Below are 27695 nucleotides of genomic sequence, written 5' to 3'. Positions count from 1 at the left end.
TTGTCTTCACTCAAGTGGTGCTTCCCAAGTTCAGCTGGACTGTCGAAAATGTCCACTTCCAACAGATTACCCTCCAACTCATATTGTCCACTAACTGCATTTTGCAATGATAAAACCCATTGTAGAATATGCTTAAAGTTCAGTTAGGCTTCAGCTACTAGGCTGCTTTGTGTGGTTACATCATTAATCTCACATACAAAATGGTCTCTTAGCATCTCACAGTCCTCTGCCAGTCTTCTTAGCCTAGTCAGAAATCCCAATACAGCTTTCCATGGTTCTCCATGGTGAATTGCTGAGTAAAATTGATAGTGCCTCAAAGTTAGAGGAAGCTTGAGGTTGTAATATTCCTGAACTAAATCCACCAACTAAATCTGGTGTCTCAGGGAAAGTTAGGCTCCCAATAACTGAAAATGCTGTGGGTCCACAAGCTGTCAGGAAAATTTCCTGTTGCTTTTCATAGCCCCAGTGTCATTTGCCTGGAAAAAAAAATAACACATTCTTTGCAAATACTGGGTCCAGTCTTCATCTGCAGGAGTGAACAAATAAAGCTCCCTAAATAACAGCATGATGTGAAAATGCTTACTCCAACTCAAAAACAACTGTTGCGAGTGAATTTCTTCAGGCGTGTGCTTTTCTTTTGTTGCCACTGAAATAACTCCACAGAGGCCGATATCCCGTCATCAAGTCACCCTTTATTTACACATGTCATTGACATTGATCCAGCTCTCAGAGTGAACAGAAACTCTGACACTCCTGTTAATATGTATCAGTCAGGGGTCCCTGATTGGGCTAGGTTAACAGCCTCAATCAGGGAACTCACATCCTGTGAGGTTCACCTGGCTGACCTCATTGCAGTCACTACAGTCCCATTGTTAAAAAAAGATATGAAGGGATAGACTGGGGAACTACAATCAGTCAAATCTCACTGGTGGGGAAGTTATTAGAAAGAGATATGAGGGATGGGTTGTATCTGCACTTGGAAGACCAGGATTAATCATTGATAGTCAGCATAGATTTGTTAACAGAGCACCGTATTTGACAAATTTGAATTTTTTGGGGAGGTAACCAGGAATGTTTAATGAGTGTAAAGCATTTATTGTGGCTAACATGGACTTTAGAGAAGCTTTTGATAAACTCACTCATGCCTGATTGGTCGAGAACGTAAGAGCCCGTGGGATCGAAGACAAAGTGAGATGCTGAATCTAAAATGGGCTGAGAGGACAGAAACAAATTGTGATAGCAGAGAGATGTTTCTGTGTCTGGAATATTTCCAATGAGTACTGCAGGGTTCAGAGTTGCGACCGATCCTGTTTGTGTTTATATTAATGATTTAGACTTAAACATGATGGGTATGATCAAGAGATTTGCAGATGACACATTCATTGGTAAGGTGGGAAATGGTGAGGAGAATAGCCATTACTTGCAGGAGGAAATTAACAAAGTGGTCATCTGGGCAGAGCAGTGGCAAATGGAATTCAACCTGGAAAATGTGAAGTAATGCACTTAGAAAAGGCTCACAAGGCAAGTGATTACAGTATGAGTGCTAGGGCCCTCGAGAGCTTTGAGGATCAGGAGGACTTTGATTGTTCCTCAGTACATAGCAGGGCAAGTAGATATGCTGGTTAAGAAGACTTATGCCACTCTGCCTTTATTGGTCGAGGCATAGAGTACAACAACAGGGCATTATGCTGAACGATATAAAAGACGGCTCAGGTTACAACTTGACTATTGTGTGCAGTTCTGGTCACAACATGACAGAGAGGATGTGATTGCATTAGAGAAAATACAGAGGAGATTTACAGGATGCTGCCTGGGCTGGAGCATCTCAGCTACAAGGAAAGATTATGTTGGGGTGCTTTCCTTGGAGAAATGAAGTTTGAGAGGAGACCTGATGGATGTATGTAAGATTATGAGGGTCATAGGTAAGGTGGATACGAAAGCACTGTATGTATTAGTAGAGAAGTGATTAACTAGGGAGCACAAATGTAAGGTAAGAGGTTGAAAGCTAAGAAGAGAGTTGAGGGGAATTCCTTTCACTCAGAGGTCAGCAGGAGTCTAAAACCCAGTACTTGAAAGTGTAGTTGAGTCAGAAACTCTGATATCATTTAAGCAATATTTAGATATTCATTTGCATTGTATTAGCCTCTAGGATTATAGGCCAAAAACATTAGAATAGTCAGATCTTCATTGACTGGCATGAACATGAGAGGCCAGATGATCTCCTGCCACGCTGTATATGTGTACGAATATATGGGTCAGGCCAAGTCAGGTCAGGTATTTTCAAGGGTCAGTGTGACCACTCGAAGTGCAGGAAAAGACTGGCACATGAACAAGATAACTAGTCCAGGGCACCATGCACCAATATTGTACTTAGACAAATTGTCCAGTAATTCTTACTCATTTAATAACAATTAAAATTGATGCATGACAGCTTATAAAATTATGTGGTTTTCAGACAGCCAGACTTGAGGGTATGTACCTATGTATGGAAATAATTGTTTCACTTATTTACTTTCTTTCTTTACAAAAAGAAATTTGCATGCAAGTCTTATAAACGTCTCTAATTGAAATGATTATTTAAGCAATAACACTGAAGCAAAGTACCACAGATGTCGGAAATCTGATTAAAGATAGAAAACATTGGAAATAGTCAATAGATCTGGTAGGAACAACCTGAATATTTGGGCTGAATTTTCATTTTGGAGTTCAGACCATTTCCAGGGTCTGACTCTTAACAGTGATGTCAGTGTAATTCTGAAGGAGTTAGATAGTTATTAGCCAGAGAGTGCACTCACTTTCCAATTAAGGACAGATGTTCAGAAAGAAGGATTCGATTCCATTCTTCCAGTTTCTCCATTTCCATCACGTCTGTTCCAAAGATGCCATCTTCCACGCGGTGCCTCAGAAATGATCTCCATTTTTCTCAACCAAGGACTCGTACCCATTGTGGTTGACTGGGCTAGCAAGTATATCTAACCCACCTCTCCCACGTCTACCCTGACACCTTACCGTCCCTCCCCAGAAGAATGATAAGGCATCCCTTATCCTCATTTTCCACCTTACCAGTTTCCACATCCAGAGGATCTGCCATTTCTGCCATTTCCAGCAGAACACCACTGCCAAAGAGCATCTTCCCCTTATCTCCACTCTCAGCATTCTGTGATATGCTCGTCCACATCTCCATCACTCCTTAAAACTTCCTCACTTCCAAAGGCACCTTCCCATGCAATGGCAGAAGGTGTAATTCTTACCCATTCACCTCCTCCCTCCTCACTGTCCAAGGCCACAACATACACCTTCTAGGTGAAGCAATGTTTTACTTGTACTTCATTCAATCTTATCTACTCATGCTGCAGTCTTTACATTGTTGAGACCAAATGCAGACAGGGTGTCTGCATTGTGAGTGGGGAACACCTCCAATCTGTCTATAGGAATGAGCCTGGCCTTCCAATTCCTTGCCATTTCAAGAAACTATTTCTCTCCCATGTTAACATTTCTGCCCTGAGCCTGCTACAGTATTCCAAAGAAACACGTTGTAAGCTGTAGGAACAACATCCCATTTTCCACATAGATGCTTTGTAGCCTATAAGACTCAATATTGAATTTCACGACTTCAGAGTATGACCTCTGACCTCCATTTTTTATACATCTCCAGCATGGTTGTGTCTTGTTGAGTTTGCTTTTCCTCATATCATTTACACCTACTTTACATACTGTCTCTCCATTACCACCATTAGCCACCCTGTTGGTTTTGCCCTGGACACCTTCACATTCTGTTCCACTTGCCCGTCCTGTTTCTGTGTAAACAACATAAAATGCCCATTTTCCATCCCTTTCAGTTCTGAAGACAAAGCATATCAGACTAGAAACACCTCTTTCCATGATGCTGCCAGACCTGTTGATTTTGTGCAGCACTTTTTGTTTTTATTTTGGTCAAATGGAAGTCCTCCAGAACTGAGACAGTGGCTCCCCCATTGTCAGAGGTAGGCATTGCTCACCTAAGTTGAAAAAAGAGAGAAAGCGTGTCTCAGAAAGAAGACCTCCTCTGAACACACCATCTTTTAAAGATATTCTGAACACCGTTGTAGAAGTGAAGCCTGTGTTCTCAGTTGTCACCATGCCACTTTTTCAAAGCTGCAGTTGAGCAGGGAGGATTAAAATGATGCTGAAACACTATCTTCCAGACTGCACTGGGACAAAGACAGGTTTTGGCCTACTGCACCAATCAACTAGAAAATACACATTGTTCTTAGAACGTTGGTCTTAATTGCATTAATAGGTTATTCACTATCCATGGGCAGGTATCTCACCTCAAACCTTAAACCTGTCTTGACTAAAATGGGACAGCCAAAGACAATGTTCCAGTCTCACACCACTTCTCCCACCTCCAACATGAATTCAGCCTATTAACTCCAGTATGTTTCCCCACAGGCTGCTGCCTAACCTACTGGATATATCCAGCAGTTTCTTTTGCAGCCTTTAAGCAGCATTTTACACTCATGATTACCTTCAAATTGCATGCAATTTAATAGTGTTTTTTTTCATTTCTTTCTGAAGTTGTTGAAGTTTTGTCTTAAGAGTAATTTGGAACATTTTTACTTATAGCTTTGAAATCTGAAGGTGATGAATATTACATAAATGGTGCCTGGACCATTGACTGGCCAAGAAAATTTGACGTTGCTGGCACAGCTTTCCATTACAGGAGACCTGCCGATGAACCAGAGTCTCTGGAGGCATTAGGGCCTACCACAGAAACTCTAGTTGTCATGGTAATTCTAAAAAAAAATCCTGTATTCGTTTATTTTATTCTTGCTTCTTCTGTTTATTTTCATGCTTTCCTCCTTTAAAAGTTTTGACTCCTTGCTGTGGGGTGTTTGGTATGCCGTTTACTCTCCACTTTTATATATACTAGTCTAGACAGTGAGTGTCAACAGGGAACAATTACAGCCAAACCTGACCCTGTATACACACACATATTCCAAAGAGCAACTGAAACATTGATTTGCCGCTCCCTAACTCAGGACCACCAGTACAAACTAGAGGACCCCTACTGCTGTCCTGGCTGCGATCAGTTCGATGAAAGGCTGAGAATCAAATTTGGATGTACTTGGTTTGTATGGTTTAAGTGCTCATTTGCCAACAATATTCTTGGGGTATCTTTGTAGAAAATCAGCAGAAATGTGTAACTGACATTTCTACGGGTATTCAGCTAGATCTTCTGAGGAAAGTCCCTGAGGAAAGTCCTGAAAACTCCCTCAATCAGCTGAACCCTTGAGGTGTTGTACTTCATTTGTCTTTACTCATTTCTGTTCCTGAGGTATGGTTCTCATTGTACTAATTCTAATTTCTCTTGACTAAGACAAGGGCTGGCATTATTCAAGAACAGAGGCAATTGACATCATACAGCAGCATCATTAATTCTCAGTTATGTACAATAGATTTAGCAAAATTCCCTAAGAAACTTTACAAATGTTGCCAACAAGAAATAGACAATAATTAGCATATTTATTATACATTAATATAATTGAATTAATGATTGACAAGTTTTGCAAAAGAAGAATACACTCTCACAGTGACCCTCCCATTAACGTATTTTGAGAAGATGCATCAAGTACTATTGTCAAAGCAACTGCTGAACCTTTTTTTTTAACAATTGCTCATACCTTGTTATGAGCAAAACATGTTACCTTTGTTCTGTACTGACTGGGCTGAAAATTTGATTTCCAGCCAATACAAGCATAAACCAATGGGGTAGTAATCATCGAGGTTCATGTTAGAGTTTCTAGGTGCACTCAAATATGTAAAAAAAAGTACATCTTTTGTAAACTAGGTTTGATATGTGATGAGTCTTCAATCAATTAAGTTTTGGAATTGTTTGGAAAAGTTGAAAAATTTAGACCTGTTCTCATGTCCTCCCCCTAGTCACCCAATTTCAGGAGGTGATATATCACCTTGTTATAGAAAACCCATACACTGGTTTGAGGAACATCACTGACTGAGAGATGACCAGTTTGGATGCAAAAAAAAATAGAGACAACCATTGCTCAAAATTGGAAAGTATCTCTGGCCAGCTGTGACTTGCCAGCGAAAGTGAAAAAACAATTGGATTTGTAAAGCATCATTCATGACTTAGGATATCCTAAATTCCTTACAGCTAATTAATTTCTTCTTAATGCAGTAATTCAGGAAATGTGGAAATGTGGCATTCAATTTCTCCACAGCAATGTCCCAAACTGACAATGAGATTATGACTAGATGATCTGTTTTAGTTGTGCAGGTTGGTAAGTATATGTTAACCCAAACCACTGTCTTGTGGCCCTGGCTGCCTTCTCATCTTGAATTCATTAATATCACATTTAGAAGCCTGCTGAGGTTATATTACTGATCGCCAGTAGAGTAGCAATAGGGCTTCTCATAAAATAACTGGAATTTTCATCTATATTCTTTATTTTAGATGGAAAGGAAGTATCTGGAGATTAAAACGGATGTGACAGAATACATATTTCATCTAATTCCTTCCCATTCTATCCAGTTGTGCTAAAAGAAGTCAGTAATGGTAGGGCCTGAAATTCCTATCAACAGGTTAACACAGATTTCTAAGGGCTGCAGTGGATGAGCAGTTCAAGCATCATTGTCACAAAGTTGCCAAAAATCCTTTCTTCCAGAAAAACCGTGCATAGGAGCATCCCCCCACCCCCAGCACATATGACAAGCTTCTGGCCATGTGATCTGTAGCTAGGTTTGGCAAAAGGATAGCTCAGAAGAGGGCAAGAGTTGCAGGTTGCTTTGCTAAAGGGACTAGGAGATGGACTTTGATGTAGTAGGCCACAGGAGCATGCTAATGAGGAATCAAATGTACTACATTGACAAGCCTGCCAGATGGCTCCTGCTCAGTCCTGGAGTATGGAGGAGTCCAATGTCAGTATATCACTGAGCATCATGCAGAACTTGGGGCCCACCAGCATATATTGGCAAATCCAGAGGAGATGCAACTTTTGGTGGCTGCTCTTGCAGTTTCCACTGTGACAAATAATATTTGAGCAAGATTTAATACTCAGGAGTATTAATGGTTGATGATTTGGCAATGAAATTATTGTTAAAAATCAAGGTGAAGTGGTTAGATTCTGCTTTATTGAAGACAGTCATTGCCTGACTCATGTGTGGAGCAAATATTACTTGCTGCCTATCTACCCAAGGCTGGATATTGTGTCATGCTGAAATGTGTGCAATCATCAGTAAACATTCCACCCCTGACCTTACAACAGAGAGAAGATCATCGATGAAGCTGCTGGAGATAATTAGGCCTGGAACCTACCTTGAGAAATTGGGCCATTGTGGTGCAAAGCTAGTGTCCCTATCTCTGAGCCAGAAGGTTTGGGTTCAAGTCCCACCAGCTCCACATATAACCTATCTGAACAGTATCTGCCCTGAGAAATTCCTGCAGTTATGGCCTCGAATTGCAGCTACCTTGAGTATCTTCTTCATGCTGAGTGAATACACCTGATTCCTATTGACATCAATGTTTAGTAGAATCCCTACAGTGTGGAAACAGACCATTCGGCCCAACAAGTCCACACGCTGACTCATCCCCTGAGCCTATCCCTGTAATCCTGCAATTCCCATGACCAATCCACCTAACCTGCACATCTTTGGATTGTGGAAGGAAACCAGAGCAAATCCACACAGACATAGGGAGAACGTGAAAACTCGACACAGACAGTGGCCTGAGGCAGGAATTGAACCCAGGTCCCTGGCTCTGGAAGGCAGCAGTGCTAACCACTGAGCCACCACACCGTCCGACAGCTAAACCTCCTGATGCCATAATCAGTCAAACATTGTCTTGATGTCAAAAACAATCACTCTTGTTTAACCGCTTGATTTCACCTCCATGTTTGGATGAAGACTGAATTGAAAACAGAAAATACTGGACTTATTCAGCAAATCAAACAGCAATTGTGGCAAGAAATAGAGTTGGCATTTCATGTCAGTTATCTTTCTTAAGCTCTAATGAGAGTTCTTTGATTTCAGATAGTCCAGCTAATCTGATCAGGGTTGGAAACTTGACTTCTGACCTTGATCAGATTTGAAATTACCCGCTTACATGTTGATGACTTCTGCACTAGAGATTCCTGGACAGTGGCCTTCTGATATGAACTTGTCCAGGAATCCAGGAATCCTGCAGTGAAGTAGAAACCATAGCCCCAATAAGTGTCATATTGCGAGATTTAAATGTCTTAGACATTAAAATTGCTTAAATTTACAGCTACTTTCATAGAGAAGAAATGTAAAGTAAGTATGGAATTTGGGAAGGCAGATGGGCTAGGGGAATTAGGGTGTTATGTGGATAGAGTGCTGGGGTTGAGGTGGATTGAGGGCGAGATAAATAAGGTGGTTGGGGTGCCAGATCGGTATGCTGCCAGATGGATGTGGGGATTGTGTGCCAGGTGGTTGAGTTGGTCAGGGGGCCATGTGATTTAGGTGCCAGGTGCCAATGAGTAATATCGGGTAAGTCCTCGAGGCATAGGGTGTTGTTTTGGACAAGTCAGTGTCAAGTTCAGCAATGAGGGAGATTGCCAGATTAGATAAGGGTCAGGTCCGGGTGGCAGGGTGGGGTAGCAGAGAGGATCAGCTCAGGTAGAGTATTAAATCTGCTAGAGCTGTGGGTGTGTCAGGTCATGTTGAGATGGGTGGGGCCGAGTCTGGTGGGGTTAGGTCAGCTCAGATGGAGTGGTGTCAGGTCGGCTGGTAGGATGTGTAAGACAACTCAGTCTGTGTTGCCCCAATGATCATCTGCCCATTGGAATATTTGGGCCTTTAATTGTTTCCGTCCACAAATATTTCCTGACCTGTTAGTTTTTGAAACATTTTCTGGTTTTACTTCAGATTCCCAACATCTGTAATATTTTCTGTTTGTGAATAATCTGGTATCTCTGATGGACCCTACCTGAGCGTCAGATGTGTGGAATTTGTTAGGGGTGTACTCTTTGCAGTATTCAGTGGCTTCAGCCATTTCTTTATCATGTGGAGGGAAATGAATTTGCTGAAGATTGGAGACCTTGGAAAGACTGATATGAGTCATCATCTTGGTGTTTCAGGCTGAAGGTATATACAAATATTTCAGCCTGGTCTTCTACATTGATGTGGTTAACTTCACAATCGCTGATAATGGGAATGTTTAGAGTCATAGAGGTCTGCAGCACAGAGAGAAAGGCCCTTCAGCTCCTCGAGTCTGTGCTGGTCAAAACAATCACCTGACTATTCTAATCCTAACTATTTCCACCACTTGGCCCATAGCTTTGTATGCCTTGGTATTGTAAGTGAGCATCTAAATAATTCCTAAATGTTATGAGGGTTTCTGCCTCTGTCACCATTACGGGTAGTGTGTTCCAGTTTCCCACTGCCCTCTGAGTTAAATTTATTTCCTCACATTTCTTCTAAATGTCCTACACCCTGACCTTAAATCTGTGTCCCCATGTTATTATTTCCTCCACCAAGGTGAATAGTTTCTTCTTGTCTATGCCAATCATAATTTTATATAGCTTAATTGTGTATCCCCTCAGCAACCTCTGCTCCAAGGAAAACAAGCCCAGTTTTTCCAATCTCGCTTCATAAATAAAGCTCCGCAGCCAAGTTAAAAATCTGGTAAATCTCCTCTGCATCTTCTCCAGTGCTTTCTCTCATCCCTCCAATAATGTAGACTCCAGAATTGCACACAACACTCTAGTTGAGGCCTAACTAACTTTATTTACGGTTTCAGCATAACTTCCTTGCTGTCAGACTCTAAGCCTTGACTAATAAAGGCAAGTATCCCATGTGCTTCTTTACTACCTGTCCTGCTACCTTAAGAGACAGGTGGATTTGCACAGGAAGGTGCCTCTCTTTGGAGCTTCTGAGGATCCTATCATTCATCAGGTATTCCTTTGCCTTGTGAATGTCTGGCCCAAATCCATCACCTCATATCCAGATTGCCACTGATTGGCCCATCTGACCAGCCTGTCTCTCCCCTCCTGTATCCTCACTATTTACCATGCCACTAATTCTCATATCACCAACTGTCCTATATTCAAGCCTAAATTATTTATGTAGACCGCAGCAGCAAAGGCCCCAAAATGATCCCTGTGGAATCTCACCAGACACAGGCTTCCAGTCACAAAAACACCCCTTGACTCTGCCAATTCTGGATCCAATTTGCCAGATTTTCTTTTACCCTCAATATCGGTATGCCTTGTGAGAACTTTTCAGAAGTCTTGCTAAAGTTCAAGTAGACTTCTTCAAATGTATTACCCTCATCTACACACCAGGTGACCTCTCGGAAAATTTAATCAAGTTAGTCAAATATGCCATTCCCTCCACAAAACCATGCTGACTGATTCTGATTAATCACTGCCTCTCCAAGTGCCAATTAATTTTATCCCTCAGAATTGCTTGCAATTGTTTCCTCACCACCTCTCATAGGCTCATGCAGCAAATTTTGCCGCATCTATTTGGCTTCATCATTGTTTATCCAGTTCAGTAGCTCGCTCACATTTATGTTTAGTTTAGGATGCCCTAGAAACATCTCCTGATGTACTCCTGCGGGAGGCCAGAGCCCCACTTATCTCCATCCCCGCTCCATCTTGGGTGGAGGCATTAGAGGATGAGCCAGGACCCTGTCGATCGACGTCCAATGTCAAGGGGGGGGGGGGGGGGGTGGGATCAACACAGCATGACCATCTCCAGCTTGGAGGTGGGAGATGCAGTAGCGATGGCACTAGTGGCAGCAGTAAAGGAGCACATTGCCATGACCCTGTCAGACAGCAGAGACTGGATGAGCAGAGAGGGTGACATCTACAGACTGGGAAAGATGAACCTTTTAAAGCTGTTTCAGATTTAGTAATATCAATTTCATAATAATTATTCAGTATTTTACAATTTATACAATTTATTCAGTAATTTATCTTGCAATCCAAGATGGTGCTGGAGTGTGACAACATTGTATACTTTTCACTGTATCTAGGTACAAGTGATATATTAAATAATCTCAATAAATGTAAATTTACATCTAACTCATCTATGTCAATCAAGTTTCCCAAACAAAAGTAGTCCCATTTGTCCGCGTTTGGCCCATATCCCTCCAAACATTTCCTGTTCATGTATCTCTCCAAATGCCTTTTAAATTTGTAAATGTACCAGCCTCGACCACTTCCTCTGGCATTTCACTCCACATATGAACCACTCCCTGTGTGGAAAAGTTGCCGTTCAGATCCTTTTTAAACCTTTTTCCTCTCACCTTAAAACATGTAACCCCTAGTTTGAACTCCTTTATCCAAGGGAAAAGACATTTGCTATTATCTTATCTATGCCCCTCATGACTTTATAAACATCTATAAGGTCACCACCTAATCTTTACTTTGCTCCAGTGAAAAAACTCACAGCCTAACCAGCCTATAACTCAAACTCTCCAGTTGTGGCAACATCTTGGTAAATCTTTTCGAACTCCTCCGTGTCTATGTTAATTTGTTTAAGTAAATCACAGCCCTTCTCCCTAATTTCTATATCTACATCACTCCACTTACTAGTGAACACCACCACAAACTATTTGTGGAGTCTTTTACTCTGACTAGGTATTAGTTGTCTGTCACTATTCACAACTGGATGTGGAAACAACTATTAAGGAAGGAACAGCAGCACATTTGGAAAATCATAAACTAATCAACCAGTGCCAGCATGGATTCATGAAAGGGAAGTGTGTCTAACTAATTTGTAGAACTTTCAAGCAATTCTCACCCAGAATTGATTGAGGGGGGCCAGTAACTGTATTGTATTTGAACTTCAAGAGGCATTCAAGAAGGTACCAAATAGAATGTTTAAGTCATAAGAGCCCATGGTGTTGGAGGTAGTATATTGGCATGAATAGAGAATTGGCTAGTGGGCAGGAAACTATGAGTATGGAAAAGGGGCTCTTTATCAGGTTGGCAACCTGTAACCAATGGGTTCCACAAGTTGTTTACAATATACTTATTAATGACTTGGAGAAAGGAAGCGAATGTACTGCAGCCAATTTTATTCTTGGAGAGGTGTAGCAATCAATTGTGAGTTATGAACAGTGGAGATGAAGGCATACTCACTGAAGGAAGAAGACAGATGTACACAAATAGCCAGCAGGTTTTCAATAACGCAGTGGCATGAATGTTGTCTTATAACTGGCTACAGAATATACCAGTTATCCTCTGACTTATTAGTTTGCTGGATAAGTTACTGAAAGAGTCAGAAACTTCACCCTTTGCCAAAGGTTTTTTCTTGTTGTTTACAAGCACATAGTGTGATGACAATGATCATGTCAGCATGCATCACTGTATTAATTTTTCATGCTATCATTGTGAGAACACAGAGCTCTTCTGGCTGCACTCCCACTCCGAACACAAACATGTTTGCCAAACATGAACATACCTTCTTCATTAAAATATTTGCTCATGTGGCTGCTTCGATAATTTCATGGGCTGGAATCCATCCATGAAAATGTATCTATGCCCATAAATAAACTCATGTGCAGGCAAGGGTAAATCTAACAAATTTATACTCCAAGTATTGAGGGTCATCAGCTGGGATTGCAAAATAAGAGTTTGTATATAAAGGTTAGCAGGGTATCAATTTTTCCATTCTAAACACATTGTGCCATTCTATTCATTAGTTTACAGGGGTACTTTTCTGCCTTTAATTCTGCAGGTGAGCCTTCCATTCTTGCAAACATATATATTCTTAGAATATGAGTAATCCTAACAATGTCACACCTCTTGTTGACTCATACTAATTCTGAGAAGGTGCTGCTGAGTATTTAGTATATTTATTTTGATGTTATCAGGGCAAGGTTTCCTTTGACCCCCATATGCCTCAACTTTACTGGGTATTTGGGTAAATGGATTATCATATGTACCACGCAAGAAAGAATAACATCAATGGCATTCATTGTTATAAAGAGTAATTGCAGAGGATTATGAAAACAAAAATGTTCTCTCAGCAAAATAGTGGCAAAGGGCTGAATTTTGGCAATATTCAGCTAAGTGTCTAATTTGGGGAGTTTTATTTCTCCTTGTGCTTTAGTACTCTGAGGGGAATGTTGCTGAATAAAGGAACTTTGGAGTGCAGGTTCATAATTCATTGAAAGTAGAGTTGCAGCTGGATAAGATAGTGAAGAAATCTTTTGGTATGCTTTCCTTAATTGGTCAGAGCATTGAGTATAGATGTTGGGAGATCATGTTGTGGCTTTACAGGACATTGGTTAGGCCACTTTTGGAGTATTGTGTGCAATTCTGGTCTCCCTTCTATAGGAAGGATGTGGTGAAAGGGTTCAGAAAAGATTTACAAAGATGTTGCCAGGCTTGGAGGATTTGAGCTATAGGGAGAGGCTGATAGGCTGGGGCTCTTTCCCCTGGAGAATTGGAAGCTGAGGGGTGACTTTGTAGAGATTTATAAAATCATGAGGGTCATGGACGGAAAAATAGACGAGGTTTTTTCCCCAGGGTGGGGAGTCCAAAACTTGAGGACATAGATTTAATGTGAGAAGGGAAAGATTCAAAAGAGACGTAAGGAGAAACTTTTCCATGCAGAGGGTGGTGCGTGTATGGAATGAGCTGCCAGAGGAAGTGGTGGAGGCTGGTACAGTTGCAACATTTGGAAAGCATCTGGATGACTACATGAACAGGAAGGGTTTTGGAGGGATATGGGCCAAATGCTGGAAAATGGAACTAGGTTAGGTTAGAACATCTGGTTGGCATGGATGAGTTGGACCGAAGGGTCTGTTTCTTTGCTGTACATCTCCATGAATCTATGACTCAGACATGGCTGAGAAAGGGAAGTTGTCCTCTCGCTGAGGCAACAGGACCTTTGAGATCCAGGTAGATGGGATGGTGGAGCAGAGGCCTGTTCCTCAGGACTGCTGGAAGCGACCACAGCATCAAACTGTGCCAGGCTGGACTGAAGCTGTCACCTGGGTCAGGGCAGATCCAACAGCCTGGAGGAATGCCCAGTGGTACAGAAAGGAGGTTTATAACCTTTTCACTCCACAAGGGTAAGTCCCACCTTTTTTCTCTCTGCTAGCTCACATTCATTTTCACTCTGCCACTGCACACACCTCCCACCTGCTATCATGGTTGACTACTCTCACAATTATATGCAACATCTTCCCTCAATTGCACTTACCCATCACAGCCCTCTGGACAACTAACCCTGTGCTGCCTATCTCTCTTGCCACCTTTCCCCCACCTGTACCAACATTAACAACCGTGCCAGTCTCTTTCATCTCATTCATTCCTTTCCTCTGTCTCATTCCAGGAGAAAGCAGCCCACAAGTGCCCTCATCCACCTCTGAAGAAGAAAGCACAGCCCCCTCAAACAAAACACTGGCAACCCCCACCAATTCAGATACTAACATGTCAGTATTTTAGCTGGATTAGTGTTGGGAGCATGTTCTGGTGAGCATATAATTGCCACATCTTCACAACTTGCTGAAGAAGAAATGGAGAAAGTGAGGACTGCAGAAGATGAACAGCTTAAGCTTGAAACGTCGACTCTTCTGCTGCTCAGATTCCGCCTGACTGGCTGTGCTTTTCCAGCACCACACTTTTTGACTCTGAGGAAGAAATGCCCAAGTCTTTGGAATTCTGTTGGAGTTTAAGCTGAGGAGGATGAACCTGATCCTGGCCAGGGCATTCTCCGGCTATCTGGGCCCTCTGGTCTTAAACCCCACTGCGTTTGCCCATTCAAGGCCAACAAACTCATCTCATTGAGCAGGCTCCATCCAGCCCAGAAATGGACCCAGGGACTGCACCTAGGTGTTATGGCAGGGAAATGGAAAACAACGGTGCCAGGTGGCACAGGTGAAAACTGATTTCAAATAAATCACCACATTTTGAAAAATATCGTCAGTCTTTCTCATCAGTTACATGAGAAACTCTCATTGGAATAAAACTAGTGAGACTAGCCAACCCTAGTGCCACCCAATGTTCAAACCCTGCCTGAAGGACAGCTATCTCTTATGTAGAACCTATACTAGTGTGCAACCCTATCATGGTTGAACAAGGGAGCATCAGATGTCGTGAAGCTTTTCATCAGTTTCTAACCTTAGTTCGTATTAAACAACAGGAAAATCATAGAAAGATGAAAGCCTTGAACTACATTTGCAGTTGGAATCACACAGGGAATACTGGGCTCTGCATCATCAAAATATGTACAAGCAGCAAAAGGTGACTTCATCCAACTCCATTATATTGAATGAAGAAATACTCAGTTGCTTGAAAAATGCTGGTGTGTTGAAGGATGCTGAAGATGCTGTTCCTTATGAAGAAAGGCCTCATTTTTCTACTTGGTACAATGCTGTGGCTCTCACTGAGGCTCATTGTTATCAATAAGATTCCTGATGAAGGGCTCTGGCCCGAAACGTTGAATTTCCTGTTCCTTGGATGCTGCCTAACCTGCTGTGCTTTAACCAGCAACACATTTTCAGCTCATTGTTATCAATAGGCTTGTGTCCTCCAGTTTTCTGGAACCAAAACTACAGGGAGTATGTGACATTCTCTGTTTGTACTGCGCTGCAGTAAACCCTCAGGCATGACCTGCATGAGAATGTGATGTGGAGGAGATATGTTTGGGCCCGCATTGGCCCAATGCAAGAAGGTTATTGTATTTCAGAGATGCTAGACATTGTGTCATGGCAATCTGACCATCACCTTGAAACTGAGCATAGCAGCACAGGCCCTCTCTCATCTGCACAGCCTTCCATGGGAGACAAGCGACTGTGGGTCTCCTGCATCTTTGTTGCTTTATGAGGGTGCTTTTGGCTGTAAAGATCACATTAGGAAGCTGTACTACATCTGCTGCCGTTGATGCTGGTTCTAAGCTTCAAGGTGTCCTTCATACACTAGCATGGGCATTCTTAATGCACTGGCCACAGAGACTCCAGCACCTTTTGTGTCTGAATCCATTAGTGATGATTCCAATGAGTCTATGGGGCAATATCAGCAACAAAGCAGCTCCTCAGTAATGTGATCATTCATCAGTCACAAAAATAATTTCAACATTGTTCTCAAAACATTGGGACACAGAGGCCTCTGACAAAGAGGCCCATGATTACCTCGACATGGACCTTGCATATCGTTGACTTGATTCAGATATCTGCTACTTTGGCACACTTACAGTAGGATACTGCACATATGGTAGCATTAACGATAACCTCTCCCTAATCCAAAATGCCACATTACCCAAAAAAGGCAAAACTGCTTATTGTGTGGATATTTTATACCCCCAATGTGTGAAGTGAGCAGCTTCTTCTGCAGGCTCTGAAGCCCTTGAACACACATTGCAGGCAAACACGACAAGCTGCCTGGCTATGGATCTGTATTAAAAAACAAGGCAAGACAGAAGTACGGTAACGCTGTAAGTTCTGGATGAGGGGGCAATGCTCAAAAAGGCAAGCAAGGCAGTGATGCTGTGAGCAACCAAGTAAATGCAAAGTGAATGAGTGCTAAGAAAGCCAGCTTAGAAATCCATCCTCACCTGATGCATGAGATGGGTGCCTGCCCCGTATGCAAATTGGCTTGGCAGCAGCATTACAATGCAAGGTGCAAGTGCAGTATTGAAGTGGAGATGTGTACTTTAAGTGAATCAGAGATGTACTACAATGATGTTGTGAGGTTGATGGTCAGCCATTGTCAAAGGATGCAAGAAGGATGTGTTGGTGACAGATACTATGTCTTTGACACTAAAGGCGGGATCTGTAAAAAAGACGTATAATGATGAGAAAAATTACTTAAAGTGAAAATCCAATTTTATTACCACAGGTAGATCTGGGAAAAGTATTTTGTAACTGGCCCCATTTCTGAGTTCATTCCCTTTGGCCATAAAAAGCATATCTAATTCTTCAGGCTGAAATCTTAACCATTAAGTATAGTTTCCAAACTGTGACTGGTTTGAAAATTCTCTTAAATGTTAAATCTGCTGTGGAATTACCTTCATTGGAACCCAAAGTGGAACCTAGCACTCAGTTCGAGCTTAGCTTTAATAGCTGCTAGAAGGTCTATTCCTTTCCTTGCAGCTGGCTTTGACCATGGTTTCTCATAGATGTGAGCTGTAGCAGCAGACTTGTGAAACTTCAGTTAACCTTTAGCATAAAGAAAGGCTGCATTCTTTCCAGATGAAATTATTTAGTGCAATATTAGTAATAAATACTTCAGCAAGTTGCTATGAAACACCCTATCTCTATTTTTCAATTTTAAAAAGTAGCAGTAGTTTTCCAAATTCACAGCCCTTATTATGGAGTCATGGCACATTGGAATTTCACTCCAATGAGCAACTGTGGCCAGCATTAATACTTCATCTCCACCTCACTCAGATTTTTTTGAGGCTTTTGGCTACGATCTGTGGCAGCAAATCTGGCTGACCTTCCTTCCAACATGAGCTGCCTTTGAGGCCATGAATATCACCCACAGTTCATCAGTACTATGCTGCAAGGCTGTGACGCTCATGAACTGTGTTGTTTCACATGTTGCTTTGAGATTGCACCCTAATTTGGATATGATTCTATTTCCATGCCATTGTGATTACTAGGCTGCTACACCAGAGTTTTGCACTGTTTGCTGTATTTAACACCATCCATTGTTTCTACTATCCAACAACTCTTGCTACAAAACCCTTTTGTACTGCTTAACTAGTGTTTTTGATCAACATGTGTCATACAGCACAGAAGATGACCTTCAGACCATCTAGTCTGCACTGGCCTAACTACATGAATCACACTATCCAACACTCAACATTTCAGGTATTTTTAAAGGTTGTGAGGCTTCCCATCCCTTCTGCTGTCCTGGCAGTGCATTCCAGATTTCTGCTGACATCTTCACTGTAAAACTATGCCGTCTTGTTACTAAGCCTTCAAATAAAGGGAACAGCTATTTTCTATTCATCCTGTCCATGCCCCTCAGAATTCATACATTCTAATCAGATTCACCCTCAATCTTCTCAGCTCATAAAATATAGGAGCATTCAGCCCATCAAGTCTGCTCCGCCATTTGGTCATGGCTGATATGTTTCTCAACTCCATTCTCCTGCCTTTTCCCCATAACCCTTGATCCCCTTACCAATCAAGAATTTATCTATCTCTACCTTAAATACACTAAATGACTTGGCCTCCAAAACCTTCTTTGGCAATGAGTTGCACAGATTAACCACCCTCTACACGAAGAGCTTTCTCCTCATCTCAGTTCTAACGGGCGTGCCTTCACTCTGAGACTGTGTCTTTGGTTCTAGTCTCTCCTACTAGTGGAAATATCTTTTCCATGCCCACTCGACTCAGGCGTCTCAGTATTTTGGAAGTTTCCATCAGATCCCTCCTCAACCTTCTAAACTCCATTGAGTTCAGATGCAGAGAACTCACTCGCTCCTCATAATGACAAAGCCTTTAGCTGTGGGCCCACTCCAATGCCAACACATCCCCCCTTACATAGGGAGCCAGAAGCTGCTCAAATATTCCAAGTGCAGTCTGACCAAAGCCTTATGCAACTTTAGTAGTATATCCCTGCGCTTGTAATGTCATCCTCTTAAAATGAATGCAAACATTCCCCGCCATTCTAACTGCCAACTGAACTAGAACTCTTAAGCCCCTTGGTGCTTCAGATTTCCAAAGCCTTTCCTCATTTAGAAAATAGTCTATGTCTCTATTATTCCTGGCAAATTGCATTACCTCACACTTTCCCACATTATATTTCAAATGCTACTGCTTTGCCCACTCTCTTAGACTGTTTAAGTCCTTCTGTAGTGTCCCCCCTCCTTAACACCACCAGTCCCTCCCCCCATCTTTGTGTCACCTGCAAACTTTGCAACAATGCTTTCATTTCCTTTGTTCATATCATTAATATATAAGTTGTGGTCCCAACACTGTATACAGTAGAAATCCACTAGTACCTGTTGTCATTCCTGAAAAGGATACCTTTTTCCCTACTTTTTGCCTTCTGCCAATCAACCAACCTTCAATCGATGCCGGTACCTTGGTCTTAACACTATGGGCTGTAACCTTATTTAGCAGCCTCTTATGTGACACCTTGTGGAAATCTAAATGAATCACATCCATCAGCTCTCCTTTGTCTAACGTGCTCATTACCTCCTCAAAGATCTGTCAGGCATAAGCTCCCCTTGACGAAGGTGTGCTGACTCAACATTTCATTACCATAAGCTACCAAGTACTCCACAACCTCCTCTTTAATAATCAACTCTAAAAATCTTCCCAATGATCGAGGTCAAGCTAACCTGCCTATCAATTTCCTGTCTTCTGTCCCTCTTTCTTCTTAAACATTAGCAATCCAGCCTCTCTTCATAGCTAAAATGCTCCAACCTAGGCAAGCCTGTTGAATCACCTTTCACCTCATCCAATGCAATCACATTGTTCCTATAGTGTGGCGACCAGAACTTCAAACAGTACTCCAGTAGTGGCGTAACCCTCATCCAAGTGATTTATATAAATTGTAAACAGTTGAGGTCCTAGCACAGCTTCTGTGGCATCCCATATCCATTATCTATCAGATTTGAAGAAGATCCATTTATACTTGCTCTCTGCTTTCTTGTATCCCTTTCTGTGACAATAGATCAGTTCAGGACTTTCCACAACACAAACAGCTTGACTTTTTTAATGAAAGCAACTGATGATACAACAGTCTATCATTTTGCAACAATCCTTAGAACTCAGTTTAAACTCAGAGCCCTATTCATGACTCCTTAAATTGTGAAGCAGTCTGTCACTATACACAGCACAATCCAGACAACATTCAGCATCGACAAAAACAGAAGTTGCTGGAAAAGCTCAAGAAATCAGATGCTGCCAGACCTGCTGAGCTTTTACAGCAACTTCTGTTTTTGTTTCTGATTCACAATATTCACAGTCCTTTTGGTTTTTATTTAACATTCAGCATTGAACTGATTAATAGCAAGTAACATTTATACCACGTGATGCCCTTCTCCAGTAAAAGAAAATCTTAACCATTGCCTCTTGACCCACTGCTGAAATATCCACAATCAGTTCCCTCATGTTTGTCATTGACCATAAATTATATTGGATCAGCCATATAAATACTGTGGCAATAAAAGCAGGTCAGAAATTACAAATTCTGCAGTGAGTAACTCTCCTACTGTCTCCCCATTGGCTGTGCACCATCTACAAGGCATAAGTCAGGAGTGTGATGGAATATTCCCACCTTGCCTGGATGGGTGCAGCTCCATCAACATTCAAGAAGCTTGACACTACCCAGGACAAAGCATCCCACAATTTTGGCATTCCATCCACTTCCATACCTTCATAATTCAATCCTTTCACCACCAAACCTCAGTGTTAGCCCTGTGTGCCATGTACAAGAGGCACTGCAGTAACTCACCAATACTCTATTGACAACACTTTAAACCATGACCACCCCCACCTAGAAGGACCAGGCCAGCAGATGTATAGGGACACCATCCATGTACTTTTTAAAGGTTGTGGGGTTTCCCACATCCCCCACCCTTCTAGACAGTGCATTCTAGATTTTCATCATCCTCTGGGTTAAAATATTCTTCCTCGAATCCCCTCTAAACCTCTGCCGCTTCACCTTAAGATCATGTCTCTTTGCTATTGACCCTGCTATCTCTCCACCTTGTCCAAGCCCCTTATAATTTTATACATTCCTTTCTAAGCTACTTAGTATTCTGACTTGGAACTACACTGCTGTTCTTTCAGTTTTGCTGAGTCAAATTCCTGGAACTTTCTAATAGCACACTGGGTGCTCCTACACCCCACTGACTGCATCAGTTCAAGAAAGCAGCTTACCACCAGTTGCCAGAGGAATCAGGAATGGGCAGTAAAAGCTGGCTTCAACAGTGACACCCAAACCTCATGAATGAATAGAAAGAAACCCACATAGAGCCAACATAAAACAAAACCTGGTCCAACAATGGGCTTATTGTGTTAATAGATTCCAAGCCATTTGATGAGATATAAACCAAGACACTTTTTTTTGTAGCAGGAGTTTAATGATTTGCTCAGTCTTACTCTTCTCAGACCATACCTTGTGTTCCAGCTGCTCGCTACTTACTTGTGATTAATCTCAATTAATGTTATTACTGGACAAGTTAGATCCCAGACTGAAATCTGACTTGATAGATCATATTTTGTGATTTAAAAAAAAATTAACGAGATAATCTTTCACTGTTTTTCTTTATCCTCCCTTTCCATTTCAAGTTTTCTTAACTCCATATGCTTTTTAATTACTCTCTGCTTTTCTCTCCTCACTTTCCATCTTCCTCTGTTTGTCTTCAACTATAATGCTTTTAATTGTTAACTTTACTGGTAATTCCAGCTGTGACATCTCAATTTCAGGTTTCCTTTTTCCTTTCAATTGTAGACGTTAGATAATCACTTGAAATTTTGTATTCTTTCCAGCTCCTTCTTTTACTTCCATCATCTAATTATCTGCTAACTTTCTCTGATTAGCTTTTGTCAAACATTTTAAATAATCCACTGTTATCTTTTACTTCCAGAAAATTCTTAGCAGCCTTCAAAGCCATCTTCAAATTCCATTCAATTAACTTCATCACAATGCAGACATTCTCTGTTCAGAACCGGCACATATCCATTATATCGAAAAGAAAAAAAAATTTTTAAATAAATCCTTCTTAAATCCAGTGAAATCAAATCCTGGATGAGTTCTCAATTGCTATGATCCCAACTGATGTTACTACTGGATAAACCAGATTCCAATCTGAAATGTGCCTGAGTAGATCCTATTATGTTTATTTTTCATTTAATGAGGCAATCTTTCACTGAAACATAAGCATACAGTGCGCCACATTTAGCATTTAATAGTTTTTAGTAAACAAAAGTTTCTTATGCCAAAGGAAAGAAGGTTAAATAGAATAAACCAAGCTATTTATGTATAATTTGAAAATTTTCAGAGCAAACTAAAAATACTATCCCATCTATCCAAACATCATCATATTTTTGTACTCGAACATCAGACAGAATTCTATTTTTTATCACATCTGTAGTTTGACTTAACTGTTTCTTTCAAGTCTCAGTCTTGAGAATTTGGTAGCCTCTTTCTTGATTTGTCACACCTCCAAGTTTACAATTTCTCAGCTTTGAAAAGTCCCTTCAGGGTTCTAGCAAAACAGTTCTGGTTGAGAACTTCCAAACTAAAACCTTACATTGAGGTAACCTATTCCAGACATTTCTAAACTTGCTTTTTTCTTCAGGAGAACCCATTTCACACATCTAACTACCACCAGGGCCTCTACAAACTAAGCACAAAAGTGTTCCAAGCTATGGGTTTTTTTTTTCCCCTGCAAAACAAGATTCCTAATCATTCTAAGTTGAAGTTTATGATCCTCCATGTTTACTCTATCCATTCATTAAACTCCCCTAGTGCAAACCAATTTCCATCTTCACTGTAGGAATTCCTTCTGTCAAAGTGGTTTGAAAAAATCATGGCTGCAGCAATAGCGACAAGTTAAACATTCACTCCCCTTATACATACAGACCAAAACCCACATGCCTCATGTTCAATATCCAAACTAAAATCATATATGTAACATCATACAGTGAGTACTGAGCACTCATTGCTCTTAGCCTTGGCATTAGCAAATACAGTCCAATTGACCAGACATTAACAAGTTTGCCAAAAATTCTGAGCAAATCTAGTTCACTCATAACAGAAAATTAAATGCTGAAATAAAATTGCAACCGTAGAAGAGTATTCACTCTGTGACACTAACATCCCTCAATTTGATTAGAACAATAGTCACTAATGATAAAAAGTTATAAGATGAATAGAGTTGGTTTAACATTAAAAGTTACAATGAGTGGCATTATGTCCATTTAAAACTTGTAAGAAAGTTTCTAGACTCAAGTCTGATATGTTTTATTTCATAATAGGTGCTTCTACAAGAACCAAACCAAGGAATTCGGTACAAGTTTAATGTTCCAATTACTCGCACTGGTAGCGGTGATACAGAAGTGGGATTTGCCTGGCATCATTTATCCTGGTCAGAATGCTCAGCTACCTGTGCAGGAGGTAGAATCACATGAATACTGCAGAATTATTGATAAGTACTGATCTCAATGCAGTTGAATGATCTTTGTGCAATATGTAAGGGTATCTGTGTTTCTCTTTAACCTTTCCAGGGTAGATTCAAAACAGCTGTCACAATTCATCTGCAAAATGTACTTTAATATGATTACTATGTATTTCACAGTATTTCCTACAATTACATTCATCGAATCTCTCGGCATAAAAGGAGACCAGTTGGCCCATGTGGTTTGTGCTGACTCTTTGAAAGACCTACCCAATTAGTCCCACTCCTCTGCTTTTACTCCAGTTCATGGCTAACTAGTTTGTTTTATTACTTGAGCACTAGATCTCACCAGTTTAATTTGGTAAAATACTTCAAAAGGAAGTTTCATCACGGAGATGTGCAGAATTGATAAAGAGAATAATCAGTACTGTAATGAGGTAAGATATCCAAGAAGGCCATCTGGGTAGAGCTTAGAAACAAAGAAAGGGCAATTCCTTTGCTGGGATTATACTACAGGCCCCCAAAACGTCAGGGGGACTTGTCTACACTTCTAGAGTTGGGTATGTAGACAAATCACAGAAAGGTGGAGAGAAATAGGGTTATAGTTGAAGGGGATTTCAACAGTGCTAATATCAACTGGATAGTCCGACTAGATATTCCTACTAGAGATGGGGGAGTGCTAGACCTAATACTAGGGAATGAGCCAGTCATAGAGTCATAGAGATGTACAGCACAGAAACAGATGCTTTGATCCAACTCATCCATGCTGACCAGATATCCTAAACTAATCTAGTACCAGTTGCCAGCAGTTTGGCCCATATCCCTCTCAACTCTTCCTATTTGTGTACCCATCCAGATGCCTTTGAAATGTTGTAATTGTGCGAGCCACCACTTCCTCTGGCAGCTTGTTCCATTCATGCACCACCCTTTGCATGAAAAAGTTTGTCTCTTAGGTTCCTTTTAAATTTTTCCCCCCTAAATTTATGCCCTCTAGTTCTGGACTCCCCTACTCCAGGGAAAAGACGTTGTCTATTTACCCTATCCATGCCACCCCTCATTAATTTAAAAACATCTATAAGGCCAACCCCCAGCCTCCGATGCTCCAGGGAAAACAGCCCCAACCTATTCAGTCTCTCCCTATTACATGGGAGCACCACCACCTTCAAGTTCCCCTCCATGCCACGCACCCACTGACGTTAGGCTAACCAATCTGTAGTGCCCTTGCTTTTCTTCAGCCTTTCTTAAATAATGGCACACTCTAGTCTGCTGCCACCACCCAAGGCTATTCATGATACAAATAGAGGCCCTATAATTTCTTCCCCTGTTTCCCACAATAAGATTGAAAAGGGACCTGAGGGGCAGCTTTTACACAAAAGTTTGGTACATATTTGGAATGAGCTGCCAGAGGAAGTTGTAGAGGCGGATACAATTACAGCATTTAAAAGGCATTTTGACAGGTACATGGGATTGGAGGGATATGGGCCAAACACAGGGAAATGGAACCAGTTCATTTTAGAAAACCTGGTCAGCCTTGATAAGTTGGGTCGAAGGTCCTGCTTCCATGCTGTATGACTTTATGATTACAAATAAAAATTATCATTTAAAAAATACGTTTGGTTTGATAAAAAGAATTTTTAAAAAACTTTTTTTTATTTTACAGGTGTGCAGAAACAAGAAGTAGTTTGTAAAAGATTAGATGACAATTCGATTGTTCAGAATAGTTATTGTGACCCTGAGAGTAAGCCACCAGAAACTCAGAGGGCTTGCAACACTGAGCCATGTCCACCAGAGTAAGTTTGCAAATCTTTTCTGTTTAACTTCGTCCACTTTAGAAGCAATAACAGTGTTTCCCTCTGAAATAAATTAAAAAATATATATATTTTCTGGAATGTGGATGTTGGCAGTAACATTTCTTGCTGAACCCGAATTGGCCTTGAGTGGAATGGTTTGCTCGGCCATTTCAATGGGCAGGTAAGAGTCAACCACATTGGTATGGGCCTGAAGTCACATAGTAAGTCAGACCAGATAAAGACAGCAGATATCGTAGCCTGGAGGACATTAATAAATCTTTATGGCAATTGATAATCGTTTCACTAGGTTTCAATTCAAGAATTATTAATTTAGTTGATGTTCTACCAGTTGCTGTAGTGGGATTTGAACCCATGCCCTCTAAGCATTAGCTCAGGTCAGGGAATCAGAATCTTGCAGCAAATAATGCACTTCCTGACTCTCTAAAGGTTGTTCATGATCTAAAGGATGCAAGTCAGGAGTATGATCGAATACTCCCCACTCGCCTGGATGAGTACAACAATATTCAAGATCTTGACATCATTCAGGACCAAGCAGCCAGCTTGATTGGCACCACATCCACATGCATCCATTCCCTCCATAGTAGCAGCAAAATGCAGCATCTGTAACATACACTGCAGAAATTCACCACAGCCTGAACCATCTATAACAATAAGGGCAGCAGATACATGGGAATACCACCACTATTAGATTAGATTACTTACAGTGTGGAAACAGGCCCTTCGTCCCAACAAGTCCACACCGACCCGCCGAAGCGTAACCCACCCAGACCCATTCTCCTACATTTATCCCTTCACCTAATACTAGGGGCATTTTAGCATGGCCAATTCACCTGACCCGCACATCTTTGGACTGTGGGAGGAAACCAGAGCACCCGGACGAAACCCACACAGACACGGGGAGAATGTGCAAACTCCACACAGAGAGTCACCTGAGGCGGGAATTGAACCCAGGTCTCTGGTGCTGTGAGGCAGCAGTGCTAACCACTGTGCCACCATGCCACCCACTCTATCGAGTGGAGCTTCAGTTTAGCTCATCAAATAACCTTTTCATATTCATTACCCTCTACAACAATAATGACATCCAATGTTCTTTGACATTATTCCAGGCTCATATCAGTAGCATAACTAACAAGATCTGTGGAACTATGATATCAAACACGAAACAGGTAATTCGGCGTTTCGGGCATAAGCCCTTCCGAAACGTCGGAATTTCCTGTTCCTTGGATGCTGCCTGACCTACTGCGCTTTTCCAGCAACACATTTTCAACTCTGATCTCCAGCATCTGCAGACCTCACTTTCTCCTCTATGATATCAAACAGCCCTCCATCCCCTTTATTCAAGCAACAGACTATCTCAAGTTAATCTCAAAGCAACACACACCACCTTGAAATATGTTGTGATTTTTTGGAAACATTGACATCATGGAACTCCTTCTGCAAACAGCATAATGGGTTCTACCTGTGGCTGTCAAGGTTTTAAAAGGAAAGCTCATCACTGCCTTCTCAGGCAACTAGGGATGGGCAATAAATGCTGGCTCACCCAGTGGCACCCATGAATACATAAATAAATGAGGTATGAATCACAGATCTGAAATGCCTTTTATTTCTAATGGTGATCATACTTTCAGCTGCCTATTTCATAAGCTCCAAGTTTTCTTCTATAAAGCTCTTGGCATCTCCAACTCACTGCTCTTTGAAGCCCATTTCTTGATCCAAAGTTTTGGCTATCTTGATATTTTTTAATAGAATTCCTTTCAAATTTTAACTGGTTACATTCTGACGAAGCAATCCGAAATGTGTTACTCCTTTAAAAGTGCTATGTAATCACGATAAATTGCAGTTTGGGAACACTTGAATACCTCAAATAGAGGGATGTCTCACTGTGAGGGTTACACATTCTGGAATCAGCTTTAAGTTTTATCTGGTGCAGGAACTTTCTATTCAGGAATGTGACTAATCTGTTAGTTTTTATAACTGGAGCTAATACAATTGGAGAGAAGTTAGATGAACAAACAGAAGTGGACAGGAAGAGATCAAGTGGTGGTAATTCATTTGGCAGTGAGCAAATAAGGAGAAATAATTTACAGGCCTTAAAATCACATGGGGAGTTATTTAGAACACATAAAACAAATGCAAAGTCATATTCTTTGGTACTCTTTGGTATCTGGTAAAGAAAAGGGTTCACTTAGGAATTTGAGACTTGTAAGAAAGTGATGTAAAAATATAACTTTTATAAGTAACAGAATAATTCAGGCACATTAGGACTGGTACGAGAGCTTGCATCTAAATAAAGTAGGAATATGAGACTTTCAAGGAATATAAGAGACAGCTAGTGGGAATAATTTAAACCAGATAGTCAGGGGGGAGGGCAGAGAGGAAATTCATCGCAGACAAGACTGATCACAAAGTAGAAGGTAGTCAAATGTGCACGTATGGGCATGCAGACTTAGAGACAGACAGGAGCCAGATTCCAGGACCAGATGGACACAGGGCCAAGATAGGAAGCAAATCTATAATTAAAATATATATGCATAAAAACTAGAAGCATTGGATATGAGCAGCTGAAACTGGAAGCTGTTGTAGCTATAAGGAACACAATGTGATAAGAATATCAGAAACATGGTTGACCCTTGAGGATTGTAATGAATACAACATACATGAGTATACAGTGTCAGAAAAGACTTAGCAGACAGGAAAGGGGGTAGTGCAGTCCTATATGTCAGAGATTCATGGGAGGTTAATGAAGTTGGTCCTATGGGAGTTGAAAAGTTACAAAATGAATTCCTTTGATTGGGTAGCTTTGATGTCAAAGACAAAATATGC

The 27695-nt window shown here is 41.2% G+C and overlaps 1 protein-coding gene across 4 annotated transcripts in view; it reads left to right on the top strand.

Annotated features, from left to right (window-relative positions):
- The window catches only part of adamts6 (ADAM metallopeptidase with thrombospondin type 1 motif, 6), a 326411-nt gene that overhangs the window by 275914 nt on the left and 22802 nt on the right, over positions 1 to 27695 (top strand). For 3 of the 4 annotated variants that reach the window (XM_060823800.1, XM_060823780.1, XM_060823790.1), the window contains 3 exons: positions 4606 to 4769; positions 22922 to 23060; positions 24722 to 24851. In XM_060823800.1, coding sequence (XP_060679783.1) covers positions 4606 to 4769; positions 22922 to 23060; positions 24722 to 24851 — 433 coding nt within the window. The remainder of the gene's footprint in view (positions 1 to 4605; positions 4770 to 22921; positions 23061 to 24721; positions 24852 to 27695) is intronic. The other variant, XM_060823810.1, reaches the window with a different exon arrangement.

The sequence above is a fragment of the Hemiscyllium ocellatum genome, chromosome 1 (assembly GCF_020745735.1).
Source record: "Hemiscyllium ocellatum isolate sHemOce1 chromosome 1, sHemOce1.pat.X.cur, whole genome shotgun sequence".
Taxonomy (NCBI): Eukaryota; Metazoa; Chordata; class Chondrichthyes; order Orectolobiformes; family Hemiscylliidae; genus Hemiscyllium; species Hemiscyllium ocellatum.
The sequence above is the reverse complement of the archived record's forward strand: the minus strand, read 5'-3'. Positions and strand labels throughout refer to the sequence as shown.